Source organism: Falco cherrug, chromosome 2 (genome assembly GCF_023634085.1).
Source record: "Falco cherrug isolate bFalChe1 chromosome 2, bFalChe1.pri, whole genome shotgun sequence".
NCBI lineage: Eukaryota > Metazoa > Chordata > Aves > Falconiformes > Falconidae > Falco > Falco cherrug.
The window spans coordinates 11,539,879-11,550,949 of NC_073698.1; the positions used below are offsets into that span (position 1 = coordinate 11,539,879).

General features: G+C 41.3%; 1 protein-coding gene across 6 annotated transcripts in view; it reads left to right on the top strand.

The window, feature by feature from the left end:
• FAT3 (FAT atypical cadherin 3) overlaps window positions 1–6,845 on the top strand; it is a 419,023-nt gene extending 412,178 nt beyond the window's left edge. For all 6 annotated transcript variants that reach the window (XM_055702249.1, XM_055702243.1, XM_055702245.1 and 3 more), the window contains one exon: window positions 189–6,845. In XM_055702249.1, coding sequence (XP_055558224.1) covers window positions 189–808 — 620 coding nt within the window. In that variant the 3' untranslated portion in view covers window positions 809–6,845. The remainder of the gene's footprint in view (window positions 1–188) is intronic.
• Window positions 6,846–11,071: the final 4,226 nt, after the last annotated feature.

Genomic DNA, 11,071 nt, shown 5'->3' on the forward strand with positions numbered 1-11,071 from the left:
CATCATAATGCAGTTTATTCTCCTCCCCTACCCCTCCGGTCAGAGCATGGCTGACCTGTGTCGATGGCCTGTGGCGCATGCTGTGATCTGAATGTGCTGTCAGGACTAAGAGGCGAGTGCATGCAGGACACTGTTCTCATTAGTGGCCCCATCCTAACAGGGCGCTGTGGTTCTCTTTCCTGCTGCAGCGTATCATTGGGATACCTCTGACTGGATGCCAAGTGCTCGATTGTCCGACATAGAGGAAGTGCCCAATTTTGAGACGGCAGATGGAGGCTCGGCTCATCATGGCAGTACCAGAGAGCTGGAAACAGATTACTACCTTGGTGGCTACGACATTGACAGCGACTACCCTCCCCCTCACGAAGAGGAGTTTTTAAGCCAGGACCAGTTACCACCTCCTCTTCCAGAGGATTATCCGGACCAATATGAAACCCTCCCGCCCTCACAGCCAGTCTCAATGGCAAGTACGCTCAGCCCCGACTGCAGGCGACGGCCGCACTTCCACCCTAGCCAATACCTCCCTCCTCACCAGTTCCCCAATGAGACGGACACCGCTGGGTCTCAGTCAGGGAACGAATTTAGTACTTTTGCTGTTGGCCCAAGCCAGAACACAGAAAACGTTAGTGCAGGTAAGATGCCCTTATCGTTGCACAACTCTCTAGATGCCTCCTCCTCTGACGTCTCAGCCAGCTGCGGCTTTGATGACTCCGAAGTAGCCATGAGTGACTATGAAAGTGTGGAGGAACTCAACCTAGAAAATGTTCACATTCCATTTGTGGAGACCCAGCATCAGACACAAGTGTAAAGGAAGCTCCCTCCTTCCTCTTCTTCTTCTTCTTCTTCCTCCTCCTCTTTTTTTTTTTTTTTTTTCCGTCATTTGGTCCAATTAATGATATAAATATTGAGAAGAAACTTTGCTGAAGGTGTATCTATATATATTGGGCAAGGCAAAAATACAGTATAACCCATTATTAACTTGTTCAGAAATGATACTGTATGTGCAGACACAAAGAGACCAATTGTGTTAAGTATTATACATCACAAAATTGTTACAGACAATCTGGACAGGATGTACCTTCTATTTATTACCAAGAGTAAAACTCAGCTTTTGAGGCAGGGGGAAACAATAATTGCTAAAAATGTCTTTCTTTCCCCCAAAGTTTGGTTTGTTTTTTGTTGGGTTTTTTTTTTGTATTGTATTATTAAAAGTGTTACAGTGTTATGATTTCCCCACAGTATTAAGGAACTGGTATGGATCATTCTGAGATGCACTGTTGCATGAAATTTTATGTCAGCAAAAGAGTGAAAGCAATTGATCACTGATGTGAACAACTGCTGTGTACAGCACATCAGGTGGCTGAAAAAACAGCATTTACAAATTGACGTATCAAAGACGAGTGACCGGTCATTTGCCCATAAATATTTATCTGTACTTTTGTTTGTTACATAGCATTTCGTTCTACTGTGTGTACATATAGAGCAACACATATATACAGCATATATTTACTCCAAATTGGCCTACTTTGGTTGACATTTTGTAAAACCAGATGTCAGGTGTGCGTACGTAACTTCACCCATGAAGACTTCTAGAACTATCAGGGTTTGGCTCAGCAGCGGCCCCGTTTTGCCTCAGCTGCCTATGCACAGCCTCCTCGACTCCTGTATGCAATGTGAACGTGTATCCGAAAACATTGGGAGACCCATCTACAAAGCGCCGCTGATTTCTTTGAAATTCCTTGCTTGGGCAGTCACCTCTTTAACAGCAGTCATCATGCTTACAATTATTGCAGTAAAATTAGTTGCAATTAAGTTGCATATAACACTGCTGTAAGCTCAAATCATTAGCTTAACGTCATTTGGCAAACGTCCATCCTCAGAGTTTATGGGATGAGTTCTCAGCTGCTGTAAACTGACTCAGTGGGTGGAACTGCACGGATGGGCTGCGGCCAGAGATCTGGCCCTAGATTTTCCGCTGGATGTGTGATTTCGTAGTATTTGAGGACTTCCAAAGGTTGTTTGCAGACCCGAGAATACTTTTGTGGGATGAGGAAAACCACAGCATCTGTATGCTTTTATGCTTCCCTCAGCCTGATTGCAGTAAATGGCCTTTCACACTGATTGGGCCTAAGCAGCTAAGTACAATGTGGAAATGTGGTGGTTTTACGCAGTGTATTAAAGTGGAATATATATACCTGTTGCTCGGTGCTATGAAAATGTTTTTACCATTGCATTTTACAGCATCTGTGTACCTTTTACAGTGAACGTGAGTCTGCATGACTGCTGGGGTTTCATCCATTTCTTTCCATGACATAGTACAGTCATTCTGAAAAGCTATCGAATACATAAATTGTTGTTACAGAGGAACAGATTGATTAACAGCTTTCTTCTGCTGTTTTCCATGTCCTGTCTCTCTGTCAAACGTCTTAACTGGGTAGTTTCAGCAGCTGTGTTCCAGGGCATGTTCTTGACTGACTGGAGTTTCATTCAAAATTAAATTGTGGGCCATTTCTTGACATGCAGAAAGTGTTTATTCAGAAATTTCTCCCAACACAAAGAAATTATTAATAGAATGTAACTTAAATAATTGCAGCTTGTAACACTTTTAATAAAACAGGATTTCTAAAATTGTCGGAGTAGGTACAATGTGTTGCTGCTTCCCTCCAATAGCTCGTATAGCTGTGAAAGATTGTTGCAGGTATTTTGAGGGGAAACGTGCAGCAATGCTTCACTAGAGAACAGCTCATTATACAGGTACATGAATAAATTGAATGAACTTCTAGAAAGAATGTACTGCACATACAAGTATTACCAAGTACTTGTCTGCAAATAGTTCCTGTCCATTGAATTTATGAATGTCACTTGGTCTTCTCAAAGTAAACATGCTTCTGTAACAGTGATATGTTCTGAATGTGCTCATGGTACATTTCAACTCCTTTTCCCTGCAACTATCCCTGTGTTTTCAAGAAGAAAAAAAAAAAAAACCACAAAAAAAAGCCAGAAATTTGTGTTGTGATTGCAAGGAGCTGAGGGATTTGCCAAGAAGCCATGAAATGGTTTGGCAAGCCCAGAGGCACAGGTAGAGGATGACTTGCGTTGTTCATGACGTCCATGTTGCAGGAAAGCAGATGCAATTAGACTGATGTCTCTTCAAGTGTAGGAACATCTGAGTTTCAAAGCTGCAAATTTAGCTGCACTTTTAAAGCTGGTATGACTTTCTGAGGCTGCAGTGCTGTCTTAGCATTGGGCTGCAGTTTACATGAGGTTTGCCTCTACTCACTTTTGGTGTGAGACATTTTTATCCATTATGCAATTCGTTCTGTTCGAGCCCCCAGCTAGTTATGAAGCGTACTTGTCATCTGATTTCTGTAGTGAAGATTCTTAAGCCTGAAACACCGGTATCAAACGTTTACTGGGACATATCAAAAGTGTCATGAGGGAGAACACCATGGGAGCCTAGCAACTGCCATACAAAAAAAAAAAAAAAAATCAATGTTTCTTACCAAGCTTGTCGCCTCAGTAATATCTTGTTGGTAGTGAGTTTTACTAGTAAAATATGCATAAATACAATGTATAGTACTTTTTCTGGTTTGATGTTGTTGCCATTTCATTTCACCAAATGCCAACTTGTTGGGAAGGTGCCAAGGATCACCTGTTCAGCCTTCTCTGTCCCGGTCATGATTTCTATACCTCAGTATCTCCTCCCCTCCAAACTGAATAGGCGTAATCCATCTTCAAACAGATGCCCCTCTGTGAATATTGGTACTTCTGTGGCCTTTCTGGTATTGCTCTGGTTCTTTTTGACAACGATAAGATCTGTATGCAGATCTCAAGGTGAAATAGCTCTTAGGGAATAAGATTTTCATATTAACTTTCCTCTTGTTAATCCAAACCATTTTATTTTCTTTTTAATTACTGCTCTACATGGACAAACCATAATCTTCTAACCCGGAAGATAACAACACATTCATAACCTAATGTAAGAATTGGTGTTCATCTTATTCCATACGGTATATATTTCTTTTCCTGCCATATGATGATTTTTATATCGCTGCTAACTGTCATTGCCAGATCACTAGTTCTGTTCGAGCTTCCCCTCACACCTCTGCTTACCCTGTGTGTCTGTATTTCAATGCACATTCCTGTAGATGGCTCCACTACACGGTATTTTCCTTCGGAATCATCTGTAAGTGTCATAGACTTAATAAAGTACCTTTGAGTATCAGTGGATTATAAGTCTCAGGATCAAGACAGTCTTTGCTTTTTGTAAAGAAACAACAAAAAGAAATAATCAAGTTGTTAAAATGCAAATACAGTCCTGTATCAGAAATTGCAGACTTTGCCAGGGTGTGTCGGTCTCAGTAAAAGTGTACTTGTTCTTTGTGTTTGGATCAGGTTGAGAGCGTCATGCACATTGACAGCCTTTTTGATAACTCTGGCAATGGAAGAAGCTATTGTGATTAAAATGCTGCCAGTACCACATTAAGTGGCGTTGTGCGAAAGGAAAAATTAGGCTTATATACCTTTCTTAAATATGTTAATTATTTTGCCTTTGTATTATAAATATCCTCTTAAAAAAAAAAAAAAAAAAAAAAAAGGCAAACATCCCACCCCCTAAACTGTAGATACTGGATGTGATTGCTGTTCTGAGCTAGTATCCTATAGCAGGGCGAAGAGCCAAAGGTGACACCAGGGAGCTGCAGAATCACTTCCCTCCCATGGGGCCAAATGGGCAGCCCCACTAGCAGACCACCATAAACTTGCTTTCCTATAGGATCCTCCAGTAGGACACAGCATATGAAGGCAACCAGGAGGATGTGCCAATTGCAGTACTGTGATTTCCAGGCAATCGAGCTATTTTCCTAAAAATATTCCTATTAGTGACTTGTTTGATCCAGAATTATCCCATGGGTTTCTTTAACCTGAAGTTGCAGTAAAAGGCTGGAAGGGGTCAAAGGTGTCTCACTGCCACTGTTTTCCTGAAGTCAGAATGTTGTGTGCTCCATCTCTCAAGTGGGCTCTCCCCCTCTGCGTGTCACACAGACAAGTTAAATTTTGATCCTCAGAATTTTTTTCTCCCCTTCTTTAAATTCTCTAGCATAGTGTGAAGTAGTGCTAGCCTTGATTTATTTGTACCCTTTCCAGTCAGAAACTCAGAGTGGGTGCAGCACAGTGAAAAAAAAAACATGCCACTGAAATGCCGATTAATGGGGAGGCAGCAGCCTGTTGTCTCTGTGAGCCAGGCATGTGGTAAACTTTGAGAATATGACAAAAAAAAAATTGTTGCTCTTGGCTCAATATAAATTCCGTTGTAAATAGAAATATGGGCTGGACAGGACAAATGGTTTAAAACACAGCTTTACTCCTCATTGGGCTCCTGCCTGAAAAAGCTAAATGGATGCTATAGCGTATCCTTATAGCGGATAATAATTGCAGTCATGGGAGAGAGAGTCGAAGGTGCCCTGGACCAGCTCTGCTGAGCTCATTTGAAAAGGTAGCATCCTTAATAATGGAAGAAACAAGCTATTTAAAACCAGTATTGAAAGCACATCTGTGCTTTGTTGGTGGTTTTTTGAACTATTCACTGAGTAATAATGGATGTTTCATAGGTTTCCAATGAGAGCGCTACATCTTCAGGTTCATTCTCTGATGGTTTACCATCATTTACCATGCAGTAGAACTGTGCTTTTTGCCTGTTTGCATCTCTGTTCCTCTCAATACATCAAACTGTGATTTGAGCCTTAGAAATTTAGACTATTGTCCATTACCCATGGATTTTAGCCTGTGTTCCATAAACTCGACATTTAACATCTCCATTATCAGAAGGGCCATTCAGTTAGTAAATTAGCTGCATCATCCAAGGGATGGGCGAGGGGGAGGAAATGAAATTAAATTCATTTCTTTATGTAATAATGAAAAGCAATAATTGCAAATAGTTGTATTACGCAAAGGCCATAAGTAATCTTTACCAGTGTTAAGAGTGCACTTGAACTGTATTATGGAAAGAGACTGGAGCCCTCAGAACTGTAGCATTCTTCTGTCATAGGAATACCTGAATCGCTATTATTTAACAATGCAACGAGCCCATACTGCCGCTTTTCAGGAGGTGACAAAGATGTTTAGGAGTGAAAGCAGTTCTCTTTAAAGCACTGTATCGGAAAAGATTGTCTTGTAAATTTTACCTGTTGCAAGCAGGCTGGTTTGTAAAAGATGTATGTTTTGGTGTTTAAAAAGAAGTTTATAAAATAATGTATATAATGGTTTCAAATTACCAGGCTTTTGTAGATATTTGATGCCAATCAGGATGCTTTAATTTTTTTTTGTTTGTTTGTTTGTTTGATATAATTCTAAAGAGTCATCAAAGTTGGTTTAAACTTTTAAAGTAACAGCAAAAAAGAAAAAAAGAAAAAAGTTTTAGATTTGAAAACTTTTTAATCATTTCAAAATGTACTGTAACTTTCCTTTGGGTTCAGCTCTTTTTGTTTAACTTTTTTCTGTTTTTAAGAAGATGTTTTTTATTGACTTTTTTCAAATGAATGTGTTTTGCACAAAAAACTAGAGACATGATTTTTATGCCATTTAAAGTAGGTATTAAGAGATGTCATTTATCCAATGACAACACATTCAACCTTATGCAAAAGGGAAGGTTTATCACTTTGAGTGGGTATAGTCCATCGGAAAACTAATTGTTCCTTCATAATTGCTGTTGGCAGTATTGTCTTGTGTTCTTTTGCTATAAAAACAAAACAACAACAAAAAAAAAGGTGTACAGGTTTGTAACTGCCAAAATTTGCTAAAGTTGATGGTTAAAATAAGTTTTCCAAGTAAACAAAAAGAAAAGCCCAGCTGTGTTGACTATTTCTTGATTTTTCTCCTACTTTCAAAGGAGGGAACAAGATAATACACATCAGTTTTGCAAGGGGTGTAGTGTTTCATTGCCCCCTGTGTACAGCATTGCAGAAAATGCTACCTTTTTGGACTCTTGAAATTTATTTCATTATTACATGGCAATTCCTCCACAGGGGCCCCTACTCACACTGTGGAGCTCTCTTGCCAAGAGTTGCTTGGCTGGTATGTGTATGCTAAGGCAGTTGTCTAATTAAATCCACATCCCCAAACGATGCAAAAGGCATCATCATATCATGTAGCCATCTAGATAGGGTGCTACATTGACTGAGACAATTTCAGGGGCAATCCAGCTGTCCTGCGTTAGCTGCTTAGTGGGGGTACTTGGGACGGGTGTGTAAAGCACACAGAGGGGCAGGACAGCTTTGCCTCCTGCCATGGGCATCTCTATCCTCCAGCATTGTGGCACTGGCAACTGGGACTGGCTGGGACAAATTCAAGTGGGAAGTCCTAAGGGTGTAAGCCCTGCCCCAGAAAAGAGCTGTCATTGTGCTAGGCACGGCAGTCAGTCTGCTCAGGGTGTTGCATTCAGAGCTACCCCATCTACTTCTCTTTCATCATCACATCTGTTCAGCTCCAAAGCCCAACCTTCCCCAGATGGGCTGGACTGAAGCATGGCAAGCCCAGCAGCAATGTAGGAAGAAGCGGTGGTCTTCCTTCCAGAGCTCTTTGAACAACCTGCCATGATGCAGCCAGGAGCACACCTCGTCCTGCTGGGGAGGAGGGGTGCAGCCATCAGCATGGTATTCCATTAAAACATGCTGGACTCAGAGCAGTGTTTCAGCCAACCCACCACCTGAGGCACAAATACCCTCTCAACATTCTTGAAACAGAAGTTTAAGCTATGGAAAGGCAAAATATCAAGTCAACATTAGAAGTTTCTCTTTCTCAAGAATACCTAAGTTTTTTTCCTACAACGGCTAAGTCCCTTAATTCAGCCAGTTTCCTATATAATTTTATATTTCTATATTCCCTGCTTGTGGAGGAGCTCTTCTTCTTTCCCACCTTTCCCAATAGATTTTGACACCATCTCAGCAATATTTGTGGTAGCAGAAGTAGCACAATCAGGGAGTCTCACTGTTACAGTGAGACGGAGCAGAGCATTGTAGGAGGAACTAAGGCTAATTCGGAGAACATTCAAGACTAAATGACATAAAATTCTTGCCTCTGTTTAATGTCCAAAGCTAGAGATACAGAATGACATCAGTATTTCTTTTAGGATGGAAAAAAAGAGAATCGAGATGGCAAACAGGTCAAAATGCACTTAAGTGTCTTGTAGAAATGGAACCACCACCACTGGCTGTCCCCTTAACCTGGGCCAAAAATAAGCTATTTCTTCCTTCCATGTGTAACGGTAACAGGTTGTGTAAACTTGCAGCACACCTAGTCCCACAGGGTGGAAACCGGCTTTCCCCATTAACACTGCAGTGCTGCTAGTGTGTAAAGGCACACAGCAGCAGAAGCCATTGTGGTCTAAAACTAAGGAGGTAACATCTAATGAGAAAAAATGGAAAGGAGCAGACACCGAAAGGACAGCCGTAGTGATTTCAGTGGACCTGGATGGAGTTGTTCAAACAGAAGCTTTTTCCTTTATTTCCACAAAAACATCTGTCATGCAAAACGATGTGAAAATCAGAGTTAGGTGGCTGGCTGTGGCATCTCCGGCCCTTCAGAAAAACTTGAAGGGCTCTGCAGTATCCTAGGGATCGGTCAGTTGGATGTGAAAAGGAGACAGTCCTTCCTACCTGCAAATGTACTGAGCATCTCCATTTTCAAAGCAAAGAAAGACCTTTCCCTGCTGGTAACACCTTTCCTGCTTCCACTTTTCATCCTGCCTGCCGCGATTCTTGCCATGCAATGGGGGGGAAAAAATCAGTGCAATGACTGTGACTTTCTCTCAAGTTCAAAGAAAGCCATCTAGAAACCCCCTACCTCTTCTCAGCCAGCAGTCATGTGCTGCAAGGAAGAAGCCTTTTCCAGAAGGCACATCAGCCTGCTGAAGGAAGAGGTCCTGGCTGCAGGGAGAAACGTGCATGGTTTCATAGGAGAGGAGGCGAGGAAAATGTAACATCAGGTGAACTTCAAGTTCTTCCTCTCAGTTTAACTCCTTCAGATGTATGTTCTCCACAGCAGTACCAAGGGTCTTTCTATACATATATTTAGCTCATATCCCCAGTTAAGCTTCCTTTTCTAGGCTTCCAGAGCCTACTTAAGTAATTTCTTCCTTCCAGCACATGAAACCCTTATGTCCCTGGTTCTGTGGTGGAGGAGAGGTCATCTAGTAGGGTTCCTTATAGTAATCAGTGAGCCAGACACATAAAGATGTGGTGGCCAGCCGTGGAAGGGAAAATGCTACAGTGTCCCCAAGGCCGCTGCCATGTTTCTTAGGTGAGGTATGGCTGCGGATGGTCAAATGCAAGTCAGTCAAGGGAGTCTTAATCCACAGGCATGTGAATTGTAAGTTTGATGTGACTTTTAGCTTCCAGCATCTTTGGAATTACTTTCTCCAGCACACCTAACCTGAGCTCCCACTAGAGCCAATGGAGAGCCACAGGCACCTCCCATGGGAGATGTACTTTACAAGCTAGAGCTGAGTCCACCAAGCTCCATGGAAACAGCTATTGCCTAGTGAAAAAGAAGGTACAAAGAACCAGCTGCACAGAAGCTAATTCCAGCTGTCCCACTTGGCTAGTTCTTGGCTTGCTCAGCCGTGTCATGAATCGCTCTCAAAGGAAAAATTCCACTGGCCAAGCAGAGAAAGCAGCTGCTTGCTGCAACCTACTGAGCAGTTATGTGGGACTCTTTGCAAGGTCATTTATATGGAAAATAAAAAAGAGAAACTGTGAAGAGGAACTTTTTTCAAGTCACTTTAAGGGATTTATTTTATTTAAAATAACATAGAAAATTAAATGCATTAGTTATTGTTAACACAGTGATCATAAGGTGATCATAGCTTTACAAAACGGCCTGTAGGGATTCAAGCAGCACAAGTCATTCAGCCTTAATGCACATAAAATGTGATGTGCTGATTTTGTTAATTTTATTAGGTCACTCCTATTGCCTTCAGTAACTTCACAGGGTCTCCCTGAGAATGGAATGTTTGTAACGCAGCAGTTGGGGCATTACCACTTCCTAAAGAGAAGCAGGAGGGGTTTCTTCCGGAAACTGTTTGTTAGGGAAACTTAAATGTGCTACTTGAAGTTAGATGTGAATTAACGGGTTGCAAGGAGACCACATTTGTGTCATTCTCCATCCCACTTAGAGCAAAGCGGGGTTAACAGTTTCTGTGCATCTAGTGGTAAAAGATTAATAACTGAAGTACTGGGGCTGCTGCCTACAGGGCTTCCAATGCAAAACTGTGCACCTTGTGTTTGCTTCCCAGCAAAGATGGAAATGCAGTCACTGGGGGAAGGTTCCTGTCATCTACCCTCAGATATCGACAGTGTTGGTTCCTCCATCTGAGCCCTTCATCCTTGGCTTCTTTATATTCAGTGAAGCGTTCTAGGATGCAAAGTCATCTAACATATGGTAATAGCTACTTTAGAAGGACACCAGCTGAGAAGACATAGTCTTCAGTGACTATTATGGATTCCAGATGGTGATCTCAGCCATGAACTTCTATTTGGATCCTATGGATTCCACCTCCAGTGCATCATTTGCTGTCAGGAACTGTTGTTTCATATAATTGTTTTAAGTATATTTACTCCTATGAGAAAGAGATTAGCAAGCTGAAGAGAGGTCAGAAAAGAGCCATCAAGAGGGTCAGGGGCTGGAATGTATGATACATGGGGAGAATTTAAGGGACCCAACTTTCTTTGTTCTGTGATTCTATCTATATCTGTGTTTTCTGTCCTAAGAAAAAAAATAGGTTTTCTATTCTACTGAAATTCCTCCATTGCCATGTATAAATACTATTTGCCTTTCATGAATTACTGTAAACATAAATCTTATTTAGTAGGCCCTTGGGAAAAAATACCTTGTATTATCACTGCTTACTGTTCGCTTTCAATAGTATTAATTACTGCAAACCTCAAACCCATGTTACTCTATAAAAAAAAAAAAAAACCAAACCAAAAAAAAAAAAGACACCAACCAAAAAAAATTATTCCTAAAGCAAGAACTAAAGCAAGAAGACAATTCTCTGATTAGGCCTGTTTTCCATTTT